Here is a 27,967-nt window from a genome sequence, read left to right as displayed (position 1 = left end):
CAATATCCCAGTCAAACAGAGAGTATTATAATAGACAGAGGATGGGGAATATCCCAGTAAAACAGGGAGTATTATAATATAGACAGGATGGGGAATATCCCAGTAAAACAGAGAGAATTATCATATGTAGAGGATGGGGAATATCCCAGTAAAACAGGGAGTATTTATATATAGAGGATGGGGAATATCCCAATAAAACAGTGAGTATTATAACATATGGAGGATGGGGAATATGCCAGAAAAACAGGGAGTATTTTAGTGTATGGAGGATGGGGAATATCCCAGTAAAACAGCGAGTATTATAATCTAGACATGATAGGGAACATCCCAGTGAAGTAGGGAGTATTTTAAAATGTAGAGGATGGGGAATAACCCAGAAAAAAAATGGAGTATTTCAATTTAGACAGGATGGGGAATATCCCAGTAAAACAGGGAGTATGATAATTTCAACAGAATGGGGAATATCCCAGTAAAACAGGGAGTATTATAATATATCGAGGATGGGGAATATCCCAGTAAAACAGGGAGTCTTATAACATGGACCGGATGGGGAATATCCCATTAAAACAGTGAGTATTATAATATATACTGGATTGGGAATAACGCAGTAAAACATGGAGTATTATAATAAATAGAGGATGGGGAATATCCCAGTAAAACAGGAAGTATTTTAATATAGACAGGATAGGGAACAGCCCAGTAAAATGGGGAGAATTTCAACATTTTGAGGATGGGGAATATCCCAGAAAAAAAGGGAATATTTTAATCTAGACAAGATGGGGAATATCGCAGTAAAACAGGGCGTATTATAATATATAGAGGATGGGGAATATCCCAGTAAAACAGCGAGTCCTTTAATCGAGACAGGATGGGGAATATCCCAATAAAAGAGGGAATATTATAATATATAAAGGATGGGGTATATCCCACTAAAGTAGGGAGTATTATAATATATAGAGGATGGGAAATATCCCAGTAAAACAGGGAGTATTATAATCTAGACAGGATGGGGAATATCCCAGAAAAACATGGAGTATTATAATATATAGAGGATGGGGAATATCCCAATAAAACAGGGAGCATTATAATTTGGACAGGATGGGGAATATTCCAGTAAAACAGGGAGTATTATAATTTGGAAAGGATGGGGAATATCCCAGTAAAACAGGGAGTATTATAATTTATACAGGATGGGAAATATCCCAGTAAAACAGGGAGTATTATAAACTAGACAGGATGGGGAATATCCCAGAAAAACATGGAGTATTATAATATATAGAGGATGGGGAATATCCCAATAAAACAGGGAGTATTGTAATAATGACAGGATGGGGAATATGCCAGTAAAACAGGGAGTATTTCAATATGAAGAGGATGGGGAATATCCCAGTAAAACAGGGAGTATTTCAATCTGGACAGGATGGAGAATATCCCAGTAAAATGGGGAGTATTATAATATGTCAAGGATGGGGAATATCCCAGTAAAACAGGGAGTATGATAATATAAACAGAATGGGGAATATCCCAGTAAAACAGGGAGTATTATAATATAGACAGGATGGGGAATATCCCAGTAAAACAGGGTGTATTTTAATTTGGACAGGATGGGGAATATCCCAGTAAAACAGGGAGTATTATAATTTATACAGGATGGGGAATATCCCAGTAAAACAGGGAGTATTATAATTTATACAGGATGGGGAATATGCCAGTAAAACAGGGAATATTATAATATGAAGAGGATGGGGAATATCCCAGTAAAACAGGGAGTATTATAATTTTTACTGGATTGGGAATAACGCAGCAAAACATGGAGTATTGTAATAAATAGAGGATGGGGAATATCCCAGTAAAACAGGAAGCATTTCAATATAGACAGGATAGGGAATAGCCCAGTAAAATGGGGAGTATTTAAATATTTTGAGGATGGGGAATATCCCAGAAAAAAGGGAGTATTTTAATCTAGACAAGATGGGGAATATCCCAGTAAAACAGGGAGCATTATAATATATAGAGGATGGGGAATATCTCAGTAAATCAGGGCGTATCATAATATATAGAGGATGGGGAATATCTCAGTAAAACAAGGAGAATTTTAATATCAACACAATGGGGAATATCCCAGTAAAACAGGGAGTATTATAAAATGGACAGAATGGGGAATATCCCACTAAAACAGGGAGTATTATAATATAGACATGATAGTGAACATCCCAGTAAAACAGGGAGTATTATAATATATAGAGGATGGGGAATATCCCAGAAAAAAATATGGAGTATTTCAATTTCGACAGGATGGGGAATATCGCAGTAAAACAGGGAGTATTATAATATATACAGGATGGGGATTATCCCAGTAAAACAGGGTGTATTATAATATATACAGGATGGGGACTATCCCATTAAAACATGGAGTATTTTAATATAAACAGGATGGGGAATATTCCAGGAACACAGGGAGTATTTTAAGATGAACAGGATAGGGAATATCCCAGCAAAACAGGGAGTATTATAATATATACAGGATGGGGAATATCCCATTAAAACAGGGACTATTTCAATATAGACAGGATAGGGAATATCCGAACAAAACAGGGATTATTACAATATATGGAGGATGGGGAATATCCCAATAAAACAGTGAGTATTATAACATATGGAGGATGGGGAATATGCCAGAAAAACAGGGAGTATTTTAGTGTATAGAGGATGGGGAATATCCCAGTAAAACAGCGAGTATTATAATCTAGACATGATAGGGAACATCCAAGTGAAGTAGGGAGTATTTTAAAATGTCGAGGATGGGGAATAAACCAGAAAAAAAATGGAGTATTTCAATTTAGACAGGATGGGGAATATCCCAGTAAAACAGGGAGTATGATAATTTCAACAGAATGGGGAATATCCCAGTAAAACAGGGAGTATTTTAATATGGACAGGATGGGGAATATCCCAGTAAAATGGGGAGTATTATAATATATCGAGGATGGGGAATATCCCAGTAAAACAGGGAGTATTATAATTTGGACAGAATGGGGAATATCCCAGTAAAACAGGGAGTATTTGAATACAGACAGGATGGGGAATCTCCCAGTAAAATGGTGAGTATTATAACATATAGAGGATTGGGAATATCCCAGTAAACCCGCGAGTATTTTAATCTAGACAGTATGGGGAATATCCCAATAAAAGAGGGAGTATTATAATATATAGAGGATGGGGAATATCCCAATAAAACAGGGAGTATTATAATATATACGGGATGGGGAATATCCCAGTAAAACAGGGAGTGTTATAATCTATAGAAGTGGGGAATATCCCAGTAAAACAGGGAGTATTTTAATCTGGGCAGGATGGGGAATATCCCAGTAAAACAGGGAGTATTATAATATATACGGGATGGGGAATATCCCAGTACGACAGGGAGTATTTTAATTTCGACAGGATGGGGAATATCCCAGTAAAACACGGAGTTTTATAATATAGACAGGATGGGGAATATCCCAGTAAAACAGGGAGTATTTGAATACAGACAGGATGGGGAATCTCCCAGTAAAATGGTGAGTATTATAACATATAGAGGATGGGGAATATCCCAGTAAAACAGGGAGTATTATAATAAATAGAGGATTGGGAATATCCCAGTAAACCCGCGAGTATTTTAATCTAGACAGTATGGGGAATATCCCAATAAAAGAGGGAGTATTATAATATATAGAGGATGGGGAATATCCCAGTAAAACAGGGAGTATTATAATATATACGGGATGGGGAATATCCCAGTAAAACAGGGAGTGTTATAATCTATAGAAGTGGGGAATATCCCAGTAAAACAGGGAGTATTTTAATCTGGGCAGGATGGGGAATATCCCAGTAAAACAGGGAATATTATAATATATACGGGATGGGGAATATCCCAGTACGACAGGGAGTATTCTAATTTCGACAGGATGGGGAATATCCCAGTAAAACACGGAGTTTTATAATATAGACAGGATGGGGAATATCCCAGTAAAACAGGGGGTATTTTAATATGTGGAGAATGGGGAATATCGCAGTAAAACAGGGAGTATTATAATATATAGAGAATGGGGAATATCTCAGTAGAACAGGGAGTATTATAATATATAGAGGATGGGGAATATCTCAGTAAAATAGGGAGTATTATAATATATACTGGATTGGGAAGATCCCACTCAAACAGGGAGTATTATAATATAGGCAGGATGGGGAATATCCCAGTAAAACAGGGATTATTATAATATATTGAGGATGGTGAATATCCCAGTAAACCATAAGTATTATAATATAGATCGGATGTGGAATATCCAAATAAAACAGGGAGTATTTTAATGTGTCGAGGATGGGGAATATCCCAGTAAAACAGGGAGTATTATAAAATAGACAGGATGGGGAATATCCCAGTAAAACAGGGAGTATTTTAATATTGACAGGATGGGGAATATCCCAGTAAAACAGGGAGTATTTTATTGTAGACAGGATGCGGAATACCCCGTGAGACAGGGAATATTATAATATATAGAGGTTGGGGAATATCCCAATAAAACAGGTAGTATTATAATAGATCGAGGATGGGGAATATCCCAGTAAAACAGGGAGTATTTCAATATGGACAGGATGGAGAATATCCCAGTTAAACAGGGAGTATAATAATATATAGGGGATGGGGAATATCCCAATTAAACAGGAAGTATTATAATATATACAGGATGGGGAATATCCCCATCATACGGGATGGGGAATATCCCAGTACGACAGGGAGTATTTTAATTTCGACAGGATGGAGAATATCCCAGTAAAACAGGGAGTTTTATAATATAGACAGGATGGGGAATATCCCAGTAAAACTGGGGGTATTTTAATTTGTGGAGAATGGGGAATATCCCAGTAAAATAGGGAGTATTATAATACATACAGGAAGGGGAATATCCCAGTAAAACAGGGAGTATTATAATATATAGAGGATGGGGAATATCGCAGTAAAACAGGGAGTATTATAATCTATACAGGATGGGGAATATCCCATTAAAACATGGAGTATTTTAATATAAACAGGATGGGGAATATTCCAGGAACACAGGGAGTATTTTAAGATGGACAGGATAGGGAATATCCCAGCAAAACAGGGAGTATTATAATATTTTGAGGATGGGGAATATCCCAGTAAAACAGGGAGTATTTTAATCTGGACAGGATGGGGAATATCCCAGTAAAACAGGGAATATTATAATAGATCGAGGATGGGGAATATCCCAGTAAAACAGGGAGTATTTCAATATGGACAGGATGGGGAATATCCCAGTAAAACAGGGAGTATTTTAATTTCGACAGGATGGGGAATATCCAAGTAAAACTGGGAGTTTTATAATATAGACAAGATGGGGAATATCCCAGTAAAACAGGGGGTATTTTAATATGTGGAGAATGGGGAATATCCCAGTAAAACAGGGAGTATTATAATATATAGAGGATGGGGAATATCCCAGTAAAATAGGGAGTATTATAATATATACGGGATTGGGAAGATCCCACTAAAACAGGGAGGATTATAATATATACAGGATGGGGAATATCGCAGTAAAACTGGGAGTTTTATAATATGGGCAAGATGGGGAATATCCCAGTAAAACAGGGAGTATTATAATATATTGAGGATGGTGAATATCCCAGTAAAAGAGTGGTATTTTATTATAGACAGGTTCGGGAATATCCCAGTAAACCATAAGTATTATAATATAGATCGGATGTGGAATATCCAAATAAAACAGGGAGTATTTTAATGTGTCGAGGATGGGGAATATCCCAGTAAAACAGGGAGTATTATAAAATAGACAGGATGGGGAATATCCCAGTAAAACAGGGAGTATTATAAAATAGACAGGATGGGGAATATCCCAGTAAAACAGGGAGTATTTTAATATTGACAGGATGGGGAATATCCCAGTAAAACAGGGAGTATTTTATTGTTGACAGGATGGGGAATATCCCAGTAATTCAGGGAGTATTATAGTATATGGAGGATGGGGAATATCCCAGTAAAACAGGGAGTATTATAATATATAGAGGATGGGGAATATCCCAGTAAAACGGAGTATTTTAATATTGACAGGATGGGGAATATCCCAGTAAAACAGGGAGTATTTTATTCCAGACTGGATGGGGAATATCCCAGTAAAAGAGGGAGTGTTATCATATGGACAGGATGGGGAATATCCCATTAAAATGGGGAGTATTATAATATATACAGGATGGGGAATATCCCAGTAAAACAGAGAATATTATGATATGTACGGGATGCAGAATATCGCAGTAAAAGATGGAGTATTGTATACACTGGTAAGTGAGCATCTCAGGGAACACATTCACAGAGGCAGCAGGTGACTGAAAAAGATAACAATGGATCTGCATAACCAAGTGAAAGAGGTTGTTTCTCAGCTCTGATGGTCCCTCGGGAGCAGTGGTGTTGCCCCATCTACGTGTCGCTGGTAGATAAACCCTGTTGTCACTCCTGTCTGAAGGAGTATGAAGTGAGAGTGAAGGGCTGCAACTAATGCCACTCTCCTCTGATCTGAGCAGTTGCCTTCCAGCCCCTCCTGCCTCCACTGACTCTATTAATTCAGCTCATTTGTCTTAAGCGCCTCTATAAATAATGGAGACCTTGCGAGGGGGGACCTTCTGTGGAGAACTCTACCTTCCCCGATTCCCGCAGGAGAAATCGCGAGCAAAAAAACTAATTTTGCTGTAAATAGTTTGTCACTGGGCCCAGAGAAAGCCATAAATTATCGGCGTAGAGTCAGGACGCAGCATGTCACCAGAGGGAGAAGGGAGAGCAGCACAGTTCAAGTGTGACTAACTTTTCCACACAGATTAATAACAGCTTCCAAAAGGGATTTGTTGTGAAGTGGTAACACTGCAAAGAGGGTCAGTCAGAAGCACATGGTGATGAATTGGACCACAATTTCACATTTCTTATTTTAAATCTGTGTACTCTTGTACCACAGGCCAGAATCAATAACCATCTCAGGAACATGTCGAGCAGGAGCGAGAAGCCCAGAGGAAGCTACAAAACAACCAGATTGTAGTGTCAATGTTTACTCGGTGCTTTTCATTATCCAATTGATTTATACAATTGTGCAGCTCAAGCGGATAAAGCTTTATTAGACTCTGGCATTTAAACCTTTAACCCCATGGGGTAAAAGGTCATGTAACAAGGTTCATCTCTATTTTCCCTCTCTGGTAAAACCTGTTTCTTTTCCTCCATTTCTCTTGCTGCATGTGCCAATCCTTGTAATGTAAACTCATCTTGTTCCCTTGATTCTGTTAAAGCTGCCTCACCATCTCCCCCCCACCCCCCCCGCCTCCCCCCGTGATTTACCATCAAAATGAACGTTTGATGGTTTCCCTCCCCTTCAAAACCAAAAAAGCTCCCCAGTTTGTACAGGTTCTTTTCAGAAGCATTTTCAAAGCATCCTTGGCTACTTAGCTGAAGGAAGATTTTTCTTTTAACTTTTTGCCTCCCCCAGGACACAGCATTACCAGAGGGTGGGAGGTTCCCCCCAGCACTGGATGGGTGAGCTGATGATCTTTTCTAACCCTTCTTTTCATACGTTTGTAAAGAAAACACTCCTCCTCCCTGTACTGAAATCAAAACTCATCGCTCCATCTCGTACTCTAACTCATCGTTTCCCAGGACCGTAAAACTGTGGAACTCCTCAACTCTCTCAATCTTCCCTTCCTCCTACATAGAAACATAGAAAATAGGAGCAAGAGTAGGCCATTTGGCCCTTCGGGCCTGCTCCGCCATTCAAAATGATCACGGCTGATCGTCTAACTCAGTACCCTGTTCCCGCTTTTTCCCCATATCCCTTGATCCCTTTAGCATTAAGAAATATATCTATCTCTTTCTTGAACATATTTAATGACTTGGCCTCCACTGCCTTCTGTGTTAGAGAATTCCACAGGTTCACCACCCTCTGAGTGAAAAATCTACAATCTGCAGGGCTGTGGGGAAGCAGGGCCGTTCTTCATGTCCATTGTCCAGTGCCCTGGGCAGACTGCACCTCAACTCCAGGTCACCATGATGCAAGGGATTCAAACACTGGAGAGAAGAGCCACAAGACTGATTCCAGATTTCACAGCATTGAGTGCTGAGGAAGGACTAGCTTAAAAGGAGGTGACTGAGAGGTGACTTTTCAGAGGTATATATAAGATCGTAAATGGGATAGAGTAGGTAAATCTGGAACAGTGCAAACTAAACCATGACAATACGGCAAGGTTCGAAGAAGTGAAAGGCACCTTTAGGTATGATATCAGGTAGTTCTTCACACAAAGAGTGATCAACACATGGAATGGTTGGGCAGTGGAAGCAAAAACCCTGGGATCATTTAAAAAACATTTGGATGCTGTGGACAGCTCTTTGGAGATCCGAGGGCACAATGGGCCGAATGGCCACCTTCTGTTCTGTAAAATTGCATGATTCTGCACTGGGAAATTGTTTTTCAGGATGGGCCAAATCTTTCCTGATCTTCGGATACATTTTCTTCATGGCCTGGTGGTCCAGAAAGTCAGACAGAGATTCATATTGCCAAACCCTTTTTTATTTGTGCAATATTCTGGTCACAGGAAATGTATGAGAGTTTAATTTCAATGTTTAAAAGAAGAAAGAAAGAGAGAGAGAAAGAAAGGACTTGCATTTATATAGCACCTTTCACATCCTCAGGATGTGTCAAAGCGCTTACTTTTGAAGTATAGTCACTGTTGTTATGTAGGCAAGCATGGCAACTAGATTGCACATATCATGATCTCACAAATAGCAATGAGATAAATTGCCAATTAATCTGTTTTGGTTGTGTTGGTTGAGGGATCAATATTGGCCAGGACATCGGGAAAACTCCCTGCTCTTCTTCAAATATTGGAATGGGATCTTTAACGTCCACCTGAATTGGTATACGAGGCCTCGGTTTCATGTTTCATGCAAAAGATGGAGCCTCTGACAATGCAGCACTCCCTCAGCCTGGACTATGTTGTCCTGGATGATAATGCCAGTGCAAAGAATCTAATTTTCTCATAGGGAATGCAGTGTACACCCAATTTCCCCTATGAGATGGCGGGGGGAAGGGGAAGCAGATAGCAAGTGATTGCTCAAAGAGAACCCAACTGGATTTTTCTCTTAATCGTTTCCAAAAGTGGACTTTAACAGTGGATTTTTGAGAGCTGCATTTTGTGTTTATTTTTTTTTAATTTGCATTTTTTGGCTACATATTTGGTACCAGTATTTTTGAATGCTCCAATTAAAATTAAGAATGTAGGAATTCATTTGGGTCTCCCTCTCTTTATGATCTTTGGGGGAGGAGGAAGAGGACAAAAGGAGGAATGTGAGGCAGGTTTAATTGCACGGAGGAATACCTGGGAATTTCTGAGGAAACGTTTGCCCTGGAAGTGGAGCCCCACCAGCCCTCCCCCCACTCCCTCCTCAATATGTCAGCTCACGCATAAAGAGGGGTGATTTGAGCAAGGATACAGAGTTGTTAAATGGTATCCCACTCTGTGTTAGCACCTTCAAGAGAGGAAGAAAATGGAGAAAATTGAAGAAAGAAATATTTCTCTGCCCTTGAAACGGATAAACAGAACCATCCGTGGAGCAGGGTGACTGTGAAGTATTTGACAGCATCCTGTGACAGCTCAGGTATCTTGGTGTCACCAGGCTGATTTCCATTGAGAAAATGATGACAAACACTGTTGCATGAGAGGTGTTGCCCACAGACCCTGACGTCCCCCTTCTGCCCTAACATTGCTGCGGACTCTCTTTTTCCCCTTTCCTGCACCGTTCAAAGACAGGCATTGCTCAGGCTCTCTCGCTGTTAAAGCTGTTCCCCTTTGTCAGGAAGACAAAGCACTTCCCACTTGCTTTGTGTCACACTGTCAGGCACAATTATCAGCTGACAGGGCAGGACAGCGGGGGGAGACGGGGGGGCTGAATAGCACAGGATGGAAATAGGCTTTTGAGGAACACGCCGGCACGGGGTTAAAGGGCGAGCAGGGCAGAAGGGAGAGTGGAAATGGGAGGCGGGGGAGACAAAAGAGGGGGATGAACCAGGAGCTGACAAGCAGAGAAGGAGAAATAAAAGACAGAGACAGAGCAAAAGATCGAGAAAAGCTTCTGTAGAGGAAGCAAGGAGCCCAAGAAGCAGATGGTTCGGAGCCAGAGTGAAGAGAAAAAAAAACCAAGAACACCAAGGCTGGACATGACAACACAAATAGATTTGTAGATTAAGAAATAGACCCACACGCTCTCCCAGTGGCTCAGTTGATACAGGCAATGGGTAGCTGATACATGGAGACCAGGAAGTCCAGGTTTGATCCCAGTCTGTGCTGACTTCGCTGATTTCAGCTGGTGCAGCAGTTTTGATGCTGCAATTGGCTTCAGCAGCCCTGGGAAGAGAGATGAAAATTGCAGTGACCCCTGCTGGAAAGTGTGCTTGTGTGGACACAGGGCGGGGGCAGGATCGGCCTGGACTGTGATGCCCCCCACAATTGAATAACATGCCAATATTCACTGTCTCGGCTCACACATATCGATTGGCCCTTTTGGATGAGATAGCAATGGGCCAGGTGTGCCTGTGGGTCTATCCTCCAGCAAGACTAGCTCCTTCAGAGAGGAGGGGAGCAAATCGGGAAAAAGTAATTCTAACAAAAATTACAAGAACATTGTGTAAATATATTGAAGTGAAATTCTCCTGAATTAAACTTGTCAAGCTATTGAGGAAGCTCTGAAAGCATTTTCCCCTCAAAACTGAAACTCTTCACCTCCTTCAGACTTCCCTCTTCCTTGTCGGGTTTAAAACCCCATCTTTGAACAGCTTACTTCTCTTTCCAGCCTGGTGATGTCCTGCATTGAGAACCTTTACCTGGGTTTCTCAGTTTGAAAAGCTCACTTTACAGTTCCCCGTGCGGGGGGGTCAGACGCTGACTTGGGAAACAGATGATCAGTTATACTCAGATTCACCAATCCCATTCACAGATCGCAAACCGTGCCACAACGGCGTAACCACAGATAGAGTGGGAGGGACAGTAGGGGCAATTGTGGGAAGTGTAGCAGGGAAGAGAGGGGGCCATAACCCATGACAAAAAAAAAAAATCCTCCTCCTCCATTGGTTTTACCTTTGCAATGCAAGAAGGGGAATTCTCAATTTGGGAATGAGGACAGTGTACGAAGATGTGAAGAAACTGCAGAAAGACAGATTAAAAAAAAAAGTCCGGGAAATATTATTCATTAAGGTAAATAACCTGCTTACAGTGTTAAAAAAAAAACTTGGAATGATGCCACCAAAAGACTTGGTGCTTTAAGTAAAGTACAAAGGGTCGCTCATCCCTGACTATCATCACTCGTCACCTTGACAAACAGGCTGCGCAGAGATCAAGCCTTGCATCCTCCCACTCCCTGAGGAGCCTGCAGTCCATTCCCAGCTGAAGGGAGGATGCATGACTGTGACCAGGATGGAATAACACAGACTGGGGTGGGGGGGGTGGGGAGGGCAGGGGGGTTGGTGGGTGGGTGGTGGGAACAGGTGAATCAAGACAATTCCAACAGGAAAGAAAGCAGCGAATCCCATGCATTTATCACAAAGCTGGGATAACTTGCGTTCAGTCCTCTGCTGAGACTCAGGAGCTGCTCACTGCTGTCATGCTGCACTGTTTGTGACAAAATGGACAGTTCCAGGTCCCCTGGTAGCTCAGTGAGTTTATCCAGTGAATCGTGAAGATCAGGAAGATCCCAGGCTCAACCTTCCATCTGTCTTGATCCAGGGGCCTCTACAATTGGACTCAGCGCCCCCGGGTGAGACTGAACAAAAACCAACCAGAGTTTCTACTTCTCCAAGAAAATAGCAATCCAAAAATTGTATGTCGGAACATTAATTTCAAAGACTGTTTACATAGCATGAACTACATGGTCGACTAACAAGGAAGCTGCTCCTTGCTGGAAAATGCAGGTGTGGATATCAGGGAAGTACAGGGTAAGGGTCATGTGTGCTGCCCACCAGAGGAGAATAGCCTGCTGACACTCATTGTCTCGCTCCAACATGAAGAATGGTGCTTGGCTAAGACACTGAGAGGTGCCTGGTGTTCATAGAACCAGCACACCAGCAGGAATCAGTGCCATCCGGAAAACAAAAGAGAGGAAATGAAATTGGTGTGATCCTCTGTTCAAAGCAGCTCACCAGTGTAGGAATTGAATGGCTCACTTTCCACCTCCAGTTGTGATGTGAAACTCCAGCCCTGGCTGTCACTAGTTTTTTCCCAGACTGCAGAGCTGGGGGCGGGGTGGGGGGGTGGGGGGGGCGGGAGAGGGGGAGTGGTGGGTGGTGTGGAGACCGTCCTCGTTTAACTCTGGTGTGGGGACCGTCCTCATTTAACTCTGGTGTGGGGACCGTCCTCGTTTAACTCTGGTGTGGGGACCGTCCTCATTTAACTCTGCTGTGGGGACCGTCCTCGTTTAACTCTGGTGTGGGGACCGTCCTCATTTAACTCTGCTGTGGGGACCGTCCTCGTTTAACTCTGGTGTGGAGACTGTCCTCGTTTAACTCTGGTGTAGGGACTGTCCTCATTTAACTCTGGTGTGGGGACCGTCCTCATTTAACTCTGGTGTAGGGACTGTCCTCATTTAACTCTGGTGTGGGGACCGTCCTCATTTAACTCTGGTGTAGGGACTGTCCTCATTTAACTCTGCTGTGGGGACCGTCCTCGTTTAACTCTGGTGTGGAGACCGTCCTCGTTTAACTCTGGTATAGGGACCGTCCTCGTTTAACTCTGGTGTGGGGACTGTCCTTGTTTAACTCTGGTGTGGAGACCGTCCTCGTTTAACTCTGGTATAGGGACCGTCCTCATTTAACTCTGGTGTGGGGACCGTCCTCATTTAACTCTGCTGTGGGGACCGTCCTCGTTTAACTCTGGTGTGGGGACCGTCCTCATTTAACTCTGCTGTGGGGACCGTCCTCGTTTAACTCTGGTGTGGAGACTGTCCTCGTTTAACTCTGGTGTAGGGACTGTCCTCATTTAACTCTGGTGTGGGGACCGTCCTCATTTAACTCTGGTGTAGGGACTGTCCTCATTTAACTCTGGTGTGGGGACCGTCCTCATTTAACTCTGGTGTAGGGACTGTCCTCATTTAACTCTGCTGTGGGGACCGTCCTCGTTTAACTCTGGTGTGGAGACCGTCCTCGTTTAACTCTGGTATAGGGACCGTCCTCGTTTAACTCTGGTGTGGAGACTGTCCTTGTTTAACTCTGGTGTGGAGACCGTCCTCGTTTAACTCTGGTATAGGGACCATCCTCATTTAACTCTGGTGTGGAGACCCATCCTCATTTAACTCTGGTGTGGGGACTGTCCACGTTTAACTCTGGTGTGGAGACTGTCCACGTTTAACTCTGGTGTGGGGACCGTCCTCGTTTAACTCTGGTAAAGGGACCGTCCTTGTTGAACTCTGGTTTCGGGACCGTCCTCGTTTAACTCTGGTGTGGGGACCATCCTTGTTTAACTCTGGTGTGGAGACCGTCCTCGTTTAACTCTGGTATAGGGACCGTCCTTGTTTAACTCTGGTGTGGAGACCCTCCTCGTTTAGCTCTGGTATAGGGACCGTCCTTGTTTAACTCTGGAGTGGAGACCCTCCTCGTTTAACTCTAGCTCTAGTGTCGGGGCCATTCTTGTTTAGCTCTTATCAGCTGTGGGTGGTTGTGCTGGGTGTAGAGACACAGGCAGCTGTAATACAGTACCACTCAATCATATCTGCTCTTTATTGGCTGAGCATTGAACTGCAAGTTGAAAGGCCTCCTGCCCCCAGTGATAAATAATTTCCAGCCAATGACACTCACTAAAATTACTGTCTCTTCAACATGAAGGTAAATATGGACTTGACTGAGTTCTAAAGTTTCTCATTACTGCCTTGACACAAACCTCTGTTTTTATGTGAAACGAGCAAAGATCATCTCTCAAATGATTCCACTTGGGATCTGTTGGTATTTTATAACCAGATCCCAAATGTTCATCATCTTCTGTCTGGACTGTAGAGGCAAAAAGTCCTGGAGTGAGAAAAGCCACTGCAAAAATTGATCAGAATCTTCAATGCTCCTGTCCTCTCTGGTACCTTGTCCAAGTGGGAGGGCATCACAGGTAAGCCTGATCTTGTCCTCAGTGCAGCACTGAGGGAGTGCTGCATTGTTGGAAGTGCCGTCTTTGAGATGAGATGTTAAACCGAGGCCCCATTTGCCCTTTCAGGTGGATGGAAAAGATCCCATGGCCACTATTTTGAAGAAGAGCAGGGGAGTTCTCCCTGGTGACCTGGCCAACATTTATCCCTCAACTAACATCACGAAAACAGATTATCTGGTCATTATCTCATTGCCGTTTGTGGGACCTTGCTGTGCACAAATTAGCTGCCGTGTTTGCTACATTACAACAGTGAGTGCACTTCAAAAATACTTCATTGGCTGTAAAGTGCTGTGGGACATCCTGAGGTTGTGAAAGGCGCTATATAAATGCAAGTTTGTTCATTCTTTCATTCATCTAAGTACATGCACCTTCTAGAAGGAAGTACCTCATAGTGATGAGGAGCAGGAACCCTGGCTGATGTTTCATCTGCTTTGCTTAGGGCCAGTTTGTAGGGCCTCTCCTGTCGCCCCAACTGAGATCAGCTAACACAGCAGAGAGCAAAGGTGAAACGTGGGTCCTTGCTGCTGATTGCAGCTTGTGCCTCCCTGAGTGGTGCATTCACCCATTGAGCCAGCGACTTGTTTTGTTCCCCACTCTGACATGGAGAGTTCATCAAATTCAGTATCATCTCCCACAAACTTGGATAGTCAGAGAAAGTTCTGGAAAGACAAATAGTGTCATTACGATATGCAATTCCTCTGTTATCATTATGTAATTATCTGATTCCACTCGACTCACTAACCACAGCAAATCTGTGTTGGAGGAAATTTGTAACATTTGTCATTAAGTGGAATTTAACATACTGTCATTTATCTTCCCACGGCGTTTGAGTGACAGGCAGGAGCTGGCGATCTGATCGGGCGATGTATCATTCACACACACCAACCTGATTAAATAAAGGCGCAAATGAAGAGATACCGTTCAGTGCCAGCTGTTTCTTGAGAATATCAAGTGTGGTGCAATTAGTGATTAATAAACACACTGTGTGGAACCAGCACATCTTCCAGCACTTTCTCTCCAGTTTGTCTGGCAGTATTTAAAGGGGCAGTGTCCTTGCAGAGCAGACCTTCTTCTCCCCATCTCTTCTATAGGTGCTGGGTTCCACTAGCATGAATTGCTCTCCAGTATCCAGCTAAAGAAGCCATCGGACGAGTAGTGAAGCTGCATGGTGAGTATCGGCAGGTCATTCCACATTGTGGGAGATGGCAGCCAAACCTCATCCACTTTCCAGCAGGGGTCACTGGGTAGTGATCAGGAGCAGAACCCTGACTGATACTCAGGGTCCCTAACCCTGAGGCACTGAGGCCAACTATAGCACCCCGACTAACTCAGCTTAGACCAGGGAGCAAATGTCCCTGCTCCACGTCTCAGCTGCTCACTGGGCAAAGTCGATGAGCCATGAAGGAAGTGTACTGATGGCTTTTATTGTTCAACAATGTACAGTGGAGTTAGAGGAATATACAGATGATAGAATATTTCCTAATTCGTAGTGTTCGGGGAATCAGTCCTCGACCTGTACTCTTGCTCCATTTGCAGAGGGTGAGTGACCCCTGGGTGTTAGCTGCGTGCACTGCAGTTTCGATGCAGAAAGATTCTGTTGCGTTGGTGCATCAGGTTTTCGAGCAGCATGGCAATGAATGTGGCTGGTGGGGTGCGTGGGAGTGACGGCCGAAACTGGTGTGTCTGGCACTGAGAGTGAGACTGTTGGGTTTTGGGACTGTCTGACTCATAAACTAGAAGGGTCCACGGGAAAATGAGTTGGAGCCCCATTTCTGTGAGATGTTTTTCAAAATAGAGGCTAGAGTCTGCAGAGCACTGGATAATAAATGTGTGGCCAGTGGATCACACCCACATCATCGATATAGAGGCTCATTCATTTCCACAGAACATAAAGTCCAAATTTCAACTCATTATTTTCAACTTTTTCTTGGTTTATCAAAGACAAAGAACGTCAATGCTGGAATCAGAACACTTTTAATTTCAGACAGTGTCAGCATTAATCCAGGTCAGGTCAGGAAAGACAACGGGTTATATACAGAGTAAAGCTCCTCCTATACTGTCCCATCAGAGGCAGAGGCCCAAACTTTTCCTGTGGGGCCCAGAGAAGCACTCCTGCACATCATGTTCCCTGAAAGGAAAGTTTTGTTACTAACCTGCTGGAGCCTCCACTGAGTGTCCAGCAGGTTTCACTGGTCAGAGTTTCACTCCCACTCTGCCTGGTTTCTGCTGGATAGAGGGAGTTAAAATCCCCTCTTAATTGTCTCTTAACCCCATTGAAACTATCTGCTCCAATGTTCTTCCCCAGTAAATTATTCCACAACTCGATCACCCCTTGGATGAAAAAGTTCTGCCTGAATTCCCTTCTTACTCCTAATTTCCTGATTTTCAACATGTCCCCTGGTACTTAAACTCTTCACCATGATAAACGATTTGTGTGGATCAGTTTTGTTAATTCTGTTCATAATCTTGAATACGTAATGAGATCAGCACAAGTCGACTCTTTTCCAAACGAAAGCATGTAAGCCATTAAAATCAGTTGGACAACTGGGAAGATTAATTATCACAACCATCAACAGGCTGTGATAGTATCAGTGTCACAGTAAAAACGTCCACTGAGGAAGAGGTTCTTGCTCCATAAACTTGAGCTTATCCAAAACTCTGCTGCCCCCGTATCCTATCCTAACTTGCACCACGTCCCGTTCACCCATCACCCCTGTGCTCGCTGACCTACAGTGGCTCACGGTCAGGCAATGTCTCAATTTTAAAATTTTAAAATACAAAACCCTGGTTAGACCGCACCTGGAGTACTGTGAGCAGTTCTGGGCACCGCACCTTCGGAAGGACATATTGGCCTTGGAGGGAGTGCAGCGTAGGTTTACTAGAATGATACCCGGACTTCAAGGGTTAAGTTACGAGGAGAGATTACACAAATAGGGGTTGTATTCTCTGGAGTTTAGAAGGTTAAGGGGTGATCTGGTCGAAGTTTATAAGATATTAAGGGGAACGGATAGGGTGGATAGAGAGAAACTATTTCTGCTGGTTGGGGATTCTAGGAGTAGGGGGCACAGTCTAAAAATTAGAGCCAGACCTTTCAGGAGTGAGATTAGAAAACATTTCTACACACAAAGGGTGGTAGAGGTTTGGAGCTCTCTTCCGCAAACGGCAATTGATATTAGCTCAATTGCTAAATTTAAATCTGAGATAGATAGCTTTTTGGCAACCAAAGGTATTAAGGGATATGGGCCAAAGGCAGGTATATGGAGTCAGATCACAGATCAGCCATGATGTTATCGAATGGCGGATCAGGCACAAGGGGCTGAATGGCCTCCTCCTGTTCCTATGTTCTCATCCTTGTTTTCAAATCCCTTCATGGCCTCGCCTCCCTCCCTATCTCTGTAACCTCCTCCAGCCCTACAACCCTCCGAGATCTCTGCGCTCCTCCAATTCTGGCCTCTTGCGCATCCCCAATTTTAATCGCTCCACCACTGGCGGCCGTGCCTTCAGCTGCCTGGGCCCGAAGCTCTGGAATTCCCTCCCTGAACCTCTCCGCCTCCCTATCTCTTTATGTGGCTTGGTGACATCGTTTGTCTGATAACCGCTCCTTAAAGGCGCTATATAAATGCAAGTTTGTTGTTGTTTGCTCTGTGAGCCTTCGTGTGCACACACACAAGACACGCCCATCGCTCAAACAGCTGGGAATAATAATGCCAGATATCAGCAATCCCACGACCACCATATCAGTGTGGACACCAGTTCGGAGGGACCTCTCCAGAGTCACCTGTAATGGGAGAGACGGGAGAAATGTATATTTTGTTGGGAAACGACGGTGAAGGAGCGGAGCCCACGGTGCAGGACATCACCAGGGGACTGGAAACGTTAAAAAAAATAAAACAAACGTAACGTAAATCCGAAAAGTGGTGGTTAGGATGTAGATTGGCAGAGGAAAGGGGACGAGAAGACCGAGGGATATGAGGAGTTGCACAGTTCGGAGGTCCTGGAAAATAAGGAGTTAGAGTAGGAAGCGGTGCAGTGAGACTTTATTTAAGTGCAGAGAGGAGGAAGAGTGTGTGGGATGCCGGATTTAGAACTGAGCAGGAACAAGGAAGGTCAGATCAGCACTCGCCATAGTCACATTAGATACAACAGGGAGATGCTGGAAAGGTTCCAAGAGGGAACGAGACGAGTGTGCATGGTATTCTTCCGGCGGCTATTTTAATGGAGGCTTCACTCGTTTGTTTTAAATAAGTTAAGGCCTCTGCTACAAACTTTTTTAATAGGCATTTCTAGCCTAACGGTGTCCATCGAAACCAGGGCCTCCGACCCAAACATGACCTCGTCCTTTCTCTTTCCCGTCGCCGTGGACCTGCTGTGTATTTCCAGCAGTCTCGGGGGTTTTTACAGTTTGCTACAGCCGGTTGCAGTCCGTATATCAACAATTGTACCATTCAATTCTCCCTCATTCCTTCTAACTTGGAGCTTGGAGAGGACAGTGCACGGGGTACGGGATTCCACTGAACTTTTGGCAAGGTGGAATTACTGTGTGTGGAGCCCGCTGCCTTTGGTGTTTGCTGGTTACTGAATCCCACCAAAAAAAAACCCTACCTCCACTCCACTCCATTTCACAGGATCAACTCGACAGAAATCCTTTGAAGTACAGTAACATCAGCCAACTAGACCAAAGGATCCGGGGCGACCGTCGGAACAGGTCGGAGAATGGAGCAGGTTAATTAAAATAAATCAGCACAATCCACTGAATAGGAGAAGGGGCGCTCTGTGTTGGGAAGGAGCTGCTTACCTTTAGTTACCTGTCACAGGTACACGCTCACACAGACAAAAACACAGGACACACGCAAAGTTTCTCTCCCTCTCTCACACACAATGTCACAAAATCTCAAGACCAACACACACATTCTCAAATACACTCGTGGGCCGATGATTATATATATTTGTGCGCTCGTCGCCTTGTGAATTTAACACTGCAGTAAAATTCTGCATTAGAACGAGTCAGAATTCCTGTCGGTGTCCCAGCTCTCAGATGTGATGGGATCCCGATACTGCTTCACCCCCCCCTCCCAAATACTCCCATTGCAAACCGGGCCCATTAATACTCTCAGTTACAGGTCACTCTGTAATCCGGGAAGTTAATTCGCTGTTAAAAATAAAATCGTTTTCTGTCCAATTGCTGAGCACCGGGATCGGTTCTTAAATGGGTTTGTAATGAATTTCTCATTGCAATAAGTGAACCACAAAATCAAACCCCACTGAACATGGAGGGCCAAACAGCCCTCCCCAGTTCCACATAAATATTTCTAGCCCTTGTATTTGGAGTGTGACCTGCAAATAGTTCATTTCGACATTCCCGCCAAACTGTGTCTCCAATCCGAGAGATGTCATTGATGAGTGTTTTATTTTATTCTTTGTACAGTTCATTTATTTTCGTCCCTGGGCCTCTTGCTAATTCTTTCCCTCCTTCCTTGCCCTTTTGATCTCCCTCCTCTCCTCCTGCACACTCCCAGGCTGGCTGTCTTCCCAACTTCTTTTTTTTAATATACAAGTTTCAGTCCCCAGTATTTTCGCCTCACTTTGTTCTGAGCCTCCAGCTCCCGCAGGACCTGGGTGTCGGCGACAGAAGGCCCCCCAGCTCCCAGTAACCGATAGTCGACCCAGCAACAACTGACAATTTATCCCAGCGGCGTTTCCGATTGTCACTGTCCCTCCCATTTAAATCCTGCCACTGGTCCCGCTTACAGACAGTGTTCGCTCCCTACCTTAGACTAACACTGCTCTCAATGGCAATATATATAAATATATTTCAAAAAACAACGCGTTTCCGAGTCGTCTCCTGATAAGTGACACTCGCAGGTTTGAGTCATCTCATCGATTGTGATTCTTAAACATAATTTTCGATTGTTTGTAAAGTTTGGACGTATTTATTCATTGAAAAAGTTACAGTTGGCATGCGTGGATTCAGGATTGATTCCAGGAAGTCTTTTCTCTTTTAAAAAAAAATCTATGTCGATGTATTTTGTCCAATCCCAATCCTAGCCCCAAATCAGATATGAAACGATCTTCAAATAATCCAGCCTCGACGATGCTCTCAAGAGTTGATGTTAAAAGCTGCTTTCCCAAACTGGAAACTGCACCGTCCTCCGAGTCAGGAGGACCCGATTCCCGCTCTCCAACAGCGGCTTCTCTCCCATTTTTTGCGCCGAATTCGTTTCAAATATCACACGGGACGCCTCAGAGAAGATGTGAAAGTTGGCGCTTGCTGAGCCTGTGTCTTTAAGCCTCCCAGGTTAGTGAAGCATATCACTGATATACCCACCCCCTTTTTCCCAAATCCAAAAGCAGAAGAGCAGCCAATCCCAGCTCTCTCTGACTGAGCAGCCCGCTTCTGCACCTCGTCCTGTGGATAAAAGCAGGCGGAAGTTTGCATTCTGTGCAGGATCTGAATTGAACCGCTTTTGAGAAAAGAACCGATTTACACCCACTGTAATAGTGAGAAGCAAGGAGGCCGGGCGTTAACTGGATTACAGATATGAGTGGATTCGAACTGGCAGCAGGTAAATCATTACACCGGCCCCTTCGAACCTGGCAAATGACCAGAACCGTCTGATTAAATTCGAAAACGATTGCATGAGAAAAAATAATGCAAGTGTAACATTACATGAACAGTGAACAGAAAGGGTTTGTAATTAATATCGGAATCTACTGTTAAAAGATTTCATTTATTTGACAGGGGCTTTGGTGAATTTATATTATTGCAATGGAGAGAGAGAGAGGGGAGGAGGAGGACAGTCTGGGAAACGGATCATCAGGAAAAGACTGAAAGAATCATGAGCTTTGGAATGATCTGTAAATCAGACGATTCACTCTCACATACCCTCTACTTTCTGTTCCATCTACAGATCTATAGAGTGTCACCGCACTTTGTTGTTAAAAACGCCCCTCTTGGGTCCCTGGATCCATAGGATACCCAAGTGAGCCTGTTAAAGAGGACAGAAACTCCCGGACACTGTTTAGTAGGCACGTCTCTCCGTCTGTTATCTGCTCGGTGGACAGCGCCCAAACCATCTTCACCTTGAAAGAGCAGCAAGGAATGTCCCATAGCACAGGACGATCAGGTACATCACCGGGTTCCTTTAGTCACAATTTGCACGCGTGAGATTCAGCAGAAGCGGTTCCCAAGGCCCACACTTCTGCCTATTACTGTATCTCCTTAGTTCCACGTTATGGTGATTCTCCCTTCACTTCTTCTCTGTGACTGTGATTTGAAATGTGTTATAAATGAATATCCAACAGCGCAACGCAGAAAGAACATTCTTTATGGCGTGCGAGAAGAATTAGTGATTTAAATTAGGGCTTCACTAAAAATGCAGTTCTACTAAAAAGTAATCAGCAGTTGGTGTCAGGTTCCTTTATTCGTGACTTGGTGGCATTTACCTTGATTTAGCTCTGCCAGGAGCGAGGTGGAATAACACTAGGTCTGTTTAGTTTGTATTTTCAGTCACTGCTAGTGAGAAAGTAACAGCGTTTTAAGTAAGGTATACGCTGAGATTGTATCTGATGACCAGTGTGTAATAATCTTGCAGTCAGATGCAGGGTGAAATTGTATCTGATGCCCAGTGCGTAATAATTTTATTACAATCAGGTACAGGGTGAGATTATATCTGGTGCCGTGTGTAATAATTTTATTACAGTCAGCTACAGGGTAAGATTGTATCCGATGGCCAGTGTGTAATAATTTTATTACATTCAGGTACAGGTTGAGATTGTATCTGATGATCAGTGTGTAATAATTTTATTACAGTCAGGTACAGGTTGAGATTGTATCTGATGATCAGTGTGTAATAATTTTATTACAGTCAGGTACAGGTTGAGATTGTATCTGATGACCAGTGTGTAATAATTTTATTACAGTCAGGTACAGATTGAGATTGTATCTGATGACCAGTGTGTAATAATTCTATTACAGTCAGATGCAGGGTGAGATTATATCTGGTGCCCAGTGTGTAATAATTTTATTACAATCAGGAACAGGGTGAGATTATATTTGATGCCCAGTGTGTAATAATTTTATTTGTCAGGTACAGGGTGAGATTTTATCTGATGGCCAGTGCATAATAATTCTATTACAGTCAGGTACAGGATGAGATTGTATCTGATTGCCAGCATGTAATAATTTTATAACAGTTAGGTACAGGGTGAGATTATATCTGTGTAATATTTTTATTTCAGTCAGATACAGGGTGAGATTATATCTGATGCCCAGTGCGTAATAGTTTTATTACAGTCAGATACAGGGTGAGATTATAATTGATGCCCAGTGTGTAATAGTTTTATTACAGTCAGATACAGGGTGAGATTATATTTGATGCCCGGTGTGTAATAGTTTTATTACAGTCAGGTACAGGATGAGATTGTATCTGATGCCTAGTGTGTAATAATTTTATTACTGGCAGGTACAGCATGAGATTGTATCTGAGGGTCAGTATGTAATAATTGTATTAGTCAGGTACAGGTTGAGAGTATATCTGATGGCCAGTGCGTAATAATGTTATTACAGTCAGGTATATCTTTGAGATTGTATCTGATGGTCAATGTATAATAATGTTATTATAGTTAGTTATTGGGTGAGATTATATCTGATGCCCTGTGTGTAATAATTTTATTACAGTCAGGGACAGGATAAGATTGTATCTGATGACTAGTGTGTAATAATTTTATTACAGTCAGGTACATGGTGAAATTGTATCTGATGGCCAGTGTGTAATAATTTTATTACAGTCAGGTACAGGTGAGATTGTATCTGATGGCCAGTGTGTAATAATTTTATTACTGTCAGGTACATGGTGAAATTGTATCTGATGGCCAGTGTGTAATAATTTTATTACAGTCAGGTACAGGTGAGATTGTATCTGATGGCCAGTGTGTAATAATTTTATTACAGTCAGGTACATGGTGAAATTGTATCTGATGGCCAGTGTGTAATAATTTTATTACAGTCAGGTACAGGTGAGATTGTATCTGATGGCCAGTGTTATAACCTTACAGTCGGTTTCAGTAAAATTGCACCTGTGTGCTCAGCCAGTAACGTTTTGGAGTCAGGTGATGGGGTTGATTCGGACAAAGAAGTTTTGCCTGTCGAGTTCCGATTTGGTGAATTCTACATTTTCGAATAAATCGTGGCTGAAATTGAAATCCAGGGGTCGAGTGCGGAACTAAAATGTAGGTTAAAAATGCTGCACAGGACAGCAAGTGATTTTCAGTAGAATCACAAGTGCGGAATGTCAGTTTGTGTGTGTTTGTGGAGGGGGGAGGGGAGGCGTTGAGTGTAATCATTTATAATAAATCAGCCGCTTTGTAAAAATATTTGTTGTGTGAAGATTCAGTTTTCCACCTTTTCCCCACTGTCGGTGTAAATATTCCAGCTGTTGTGTCGGTAACATCTCGAACAAAATCACTGTCTTGTTAAGAGCCAGGTTGGGGGCCAGCTTGTTTCGGGACTTTTTTTTTCTTGTTGAGACGTTACAGTTGTAACTTTTACCGAAGTTTTGGAAATAGGCGGACCTTTGGGAGGCTGGGTGAATAAATATCGGAGTCAGCTCGACCGGCCTGTCTCCCGTCTCCATTTACTCCCCGTTAAATCGGTGATTGATTTTGCTAGTTTGTGGCGTGTAAATGTTGTTAACACCCGTTTAAAAATCTCACCCGATGTTATAGAATACGGCAGAATCCCACCGCATTTACAGTGAAACCCCCTGTGAAACCCTCGGCTGTGATGGTGCGAGTTTAGCCTCGAGATTGGACTGAAATCTCGTGTTCATTTGAGCACAAACCCCAACAAGCAGAGTTTGTGGGTTTGGAAGATTTTTTTCCCTCCATTTTATTACTGATAAACAATTTAACTTTTAAAAAAAATTCAAGGAACGAAACAATTAGCATAAAATAATCTTCTCCCCCCCAACTCCAGAGCGAGTACCTGAGAATAAATGTTAGCGCTAACATTTACAGGGCAACGAACAGCTCAAACCTGCACTGACCTCCATAAATAACACCGGCTGAACGGAGAGGTTACCTGTGATTCTGGCCGCCGTGAGGAAGGCTTTGCCTCTATAAGAGCTGGGTCGAATGACCTGCTTTAAATGGGTTTAAAGCTGCATTAAAATGACATATTGATCCTTCAGGTGCCGTCCACAGGATGTTCTCAACATGAACGGTTTGTTTAAGTAATCTATACTGGAGGATTAAAAAATAGAGCGGACCCGCAGGGGATAGGAGACCCCCCTACCCCCCCCCCACGAGCCCATCTTCTGGAGGATGACACAGATTCTCTTCTGGTTAGATTCAATCACCAAACTATTAACCACCACCGGCAATGCTGGAGTGTGAACGCTCTGCCGGGGACACAGGCGTTCAGGGCGTTCTTAAAGGAACAGGTGAAGTGGGGTGAGATCTGGTACAGAATGAATGGAAAGAGCCGGCGTGTGGAAAAGGGAAAGGCTGTGTGGTATGGGCTCAGCTCAGCTGTGTTCACATTGATAGAAACATCGGATTAATGTACCGGGATTGAGAACATAAAGCGGATTCGTGCTGATTTATGAAACGCTGCCAGCTCTCACAGTCCTAAACTGATACACCAGATTGAACCAGCCAGTGTTAAACTGGGCACATGAAAATTAATTAACGATTTAATATTTCAATGCAAAGTCCTTAAATCTCGTTAAAAGTTGTGTGGATTTTTACCAAATTGTTGACAGAAACACGAACCGACTCGGCCAGGCCTTGGGATCATCTCTTATTTAAAAAGAACTTGAGTCCAATGAAAACCCAATTTGCTGTGAACAGGCCGCGGCCCGAGTGTGCTCATTAATATCTGTATTCGATACAAAATAAAACCCAATTCTGGGGATGAAAGTGGGGCTGCAGTGGACAGCAGAGCACGGACTAGCTTTAACCTCACTCCCGGGGGTTCAGCAAACTGCTGCATCAGAGCGGATTTATTTTCTAGGATAATTTCTAAATTCTACAAGTAATTCTTAGGGACGGATATTCTCCAGGCCGATCTTGAGGTGTGTGTGTCCCCGGCGCCTTGTCACTTGCTGTTATTTAGACGGGGCCTCCCTTATTTCAGTTGCTGGTTTGTTGCAGGTTTGTGGAATTTAACGTGGGGAAATCAGTGGGGAATGTTGCCAGAAATATTCCAGTTTGTCGGGTTAAATATCTGGTCCAAATGCGGGATGTTTTGGTTTCTGTTCAAAAAACGGTAACTGATGTGAAATGTGGAAAGGAGCAGGCGGAGCAGGTAGTCCGGGTAATGTGAGCTGCAGGTCCCGCTCAGCACAGAGCTTCAAACCGAATGAACTGGGTCCATTTTTAGAATGTTTCCAGCCGGCTTCCCTGTTTTCCAGCCCCTGCTTATTCGGGGTTAATTCGTCGTACGAATAACTGGCTTTCTCCCTTTAACAGCCAGCTGTAATTAATGCTAATTTTTATGTACATTTTCGTAATTACAAATTCGTTTGATTAAAAAAAAATGTGCGGGCCCCTGCTGGCGGTTTGAATGAGTGGGATGGGTGAGCCAGTCTTTGGCTGCTGTGTGTTTGTAGCCTGGCAAACTGATGGATGGAGGGATGCGGACGGGCAGCTCGCTGATGGATCCCGGTCGAGAGTAAGGACCAGTGCAAACTCTGGGACTTTGTGTGTGTGTATATATGTGTGTTTGTGTGTGTATGTGTGTGTGTGTGTTTTTGTGGAGAGTTCATTGCAAATAGCAGTTATTTCTAGAAAGTGACAAAGTGATTGATCATCACCCTGGGCCGCTGGTGTATCAGAACAAGCGGGGCGGGGGGGTCCCTTCCATTCCAACCGGACATTATATAAAAAAAACCTTCTGTTTCCAGAATCCAGACCTGCTGACAATTGTTCATTTACCGATTCACTCTCATTTAAATCCCAAACTCAAGCGGGTTTAGACCCGGAATTCGTTGGCAGTGTCCCGCTTCCCGCTAATTTTGAAACCTGCAACTCGGGGCATTGCTTCCTTGCAGGCAACTCAGGAAAGTTTGGGTCGGTGAGATGTCGAGTGTTCGGGTCCCAGCCGCGGAAGGGGGTTGTGTAAAGCATTTGGGTGTTGTCTGCCCAGCACTTTACTGATACAGCACTGAATAACTTTTTAAAAGGTGACATTTCATCAACTAAAGAGCGGGCAGGAGGACCCGAAACAAGAACAAAGATTTTTTTTTAAAAGTGTTAGAAATCGGAAATAAATCAGAAGATGCTGGAACTGCTCAGCAGGTCATTCGGCGACCTGAAGGCGACCAGACGGGTTAATGTTTCTGGCGGGCTCTCTGACTGTGAACGGGAAACAAATGGGAATATTTTCCAGCACTTTCAGTCTCGATGATTAAGGCGCCCGCTGATCTCGCCGTTATTAGACCCACTTCTCCGGACTTTACTCTCCTCAGACTCGAACGGAGAATATCGCAATTCTTTTACCCGGTTGGAAAGTTTATGAGGCTCCCGGAGTCAGAGTGTGAGCAACAAGTCTCGCTCCAGGAGCACAGTTTTCCCCGGAAATCCGACTGGAAGCTCCCAGTTTCTGGATCTCACATTCTCGCAGACACACCTTCCCCCGGCCAGAGGGGTCGGATGCTGAGATTTCACACCCTTCCAGTCAATAGAAATGTTTTTTTTTTAAATTTCTAACGATTGGTGTCGCCAACAGCTTTATTTGATGAAAACCTCCCCGTGGGACCAATCTTGACCTCAATCTCTGATCCTCTCTCCAAGAACTCTGCACAGTTACGAATTGTGTCTGCTGGCCATTTATTCTAAAAAGACCAATTGACTTGGTCGTCCGCAGCAAGAATTTACTACCATTAAACGGGAATAGGTGCTCTAACACAGTCTCGCCGTTAGCTACCTGTACAAACACAACTTCATCTATCCACATGGTTTAAATGTAATTACAATTTAATCTTTAATGTACGGGATTGCTGAAAATCGTTTACTCCCTGAAAAGCAATACAGTTTTTTGAAATAACCCACTTCCTCCCAATCTTCAAATCTTTGTGACAGTTTAAGGAGAAACTGCCCTTACAACGTAAACTCCAAACCGTTAAAATAAATATCCGCGTGGTGTATAAAATATAGAACAGGAATTGATCAAGGACAGGTGTACAAACAGGATTGAATACAGGAAACGAAACCACGAGAGGCTGTGATCACCCTCTCCCTGCTATTGTCAGCCCACACCTCGCATTTTAGAGAAATATTTAACTAAGAACTGAGCCACATGAGAGCTCTGGGTATCGCATAAATAAATACACACGGATAAATGAAAAATTAAAGATAATATTTTCTGAAGAATCTTATTTAATTACAATGTAAACAACGCGCGGAATAGGAAGAGTAAAATTCTGCGGGATCTGGAGAGCGGCTTTCGGATCAGCCTTCCTGTGGATTTGAAGTCAATCCCAGAGTTTGACCAGTATCTCTGGCCAGCTCTGCTCCGCTCCCTCTTTCACTGCCACCTGTGCACCCTCACTCAGTATGTGCCCTGCTCTCGGTGACCGCCTCGCTCTCTCCGTGCAAGGAAGCGGTTTAAATATTACTTTTCGAATTATTAACAGAAACGGAATATGCTTGAAATAGGGAGGAGTTAGCATTTTTGAAAGAGGGTAGTTCGATTGATATTTGGGCCGGGATCTTTTAGTCTCCCATTCGACACTGATCTGTC

The 27,967-nt window shown here is 43.4% G+C and overlaps 1 protein-coding gene and 1 long non-coding RNA gene across 9 annotated transcripts in view; one reads left to right on the top strand and one right to left on the bottom strand.

The window, feature by feature from the left end:
* The first annotated feature begins 19,938 nt into the window (after positions 1-19,938).
* LOC137335828 (paired box protein Pax-8-like) overlaps positions 19,939-27,967 on the top strand; it is a 47,759-nt gene continuing 39,730 nt past the window's right edge. Inside the window, exons 1-2 of one of the 8 annotated variants that reach the window (XM_068001282.1) lie at positions 19,943-20,521; positions 21,135-21,350. In XM_068001282.1, coding sequence (XP_067857383.1) covers positions 21,326-21,350 — 25 coding nt within the window. In that variant the 5' untranslated portion in view covers positions 19,943-20,521; positions 21,135-21,325. Of the gene's footprint in view, positions 20,790-20,889; positions 20,914-21,134; positions 21,351-23,373; positions 23,455-25,849; positions 25,898-27,114; positions 27,191-27,967 lie in introns of those variants that run through there. The other 7 variants (XM_068001281.1, XM_068001285.1, XM_068001283.1 and 4 more) reach the window with 7 other exon arrangements.
* Positions 20,134-24,503, bottom strand: LOC137335829 (uncharacterized). Its single transcript, XR_010966503.1, has 2 exons — positions 24,305-24,503; positions 20,134-21,490 (listed from the first exon to the last, which is right to left on the bottom strand). It is a non-coding gene; the product is annotated as an uncharacterized lncRNA (long non-coding RNA).

Source organism: Heptranchias perlo, chromosome 20, assembly GCF_035084215.1.
Source record: "Heptranchias perlo isolate sHepPer1 chromosome 20, sHepPer1.hap1, whole genome shotgun sequence".
Lineage (NCBI taxonomy): Eukaryota > Metazoa > Chordata > Chondrichthyes > Hexanchiformes > Hexanchidae > Heptranchias > Heptranchias perlo.
Note: the sequence above shows the minus strand (reverse complement) of the source record. Positions and strands in the feature narration are given on the sequence as shown.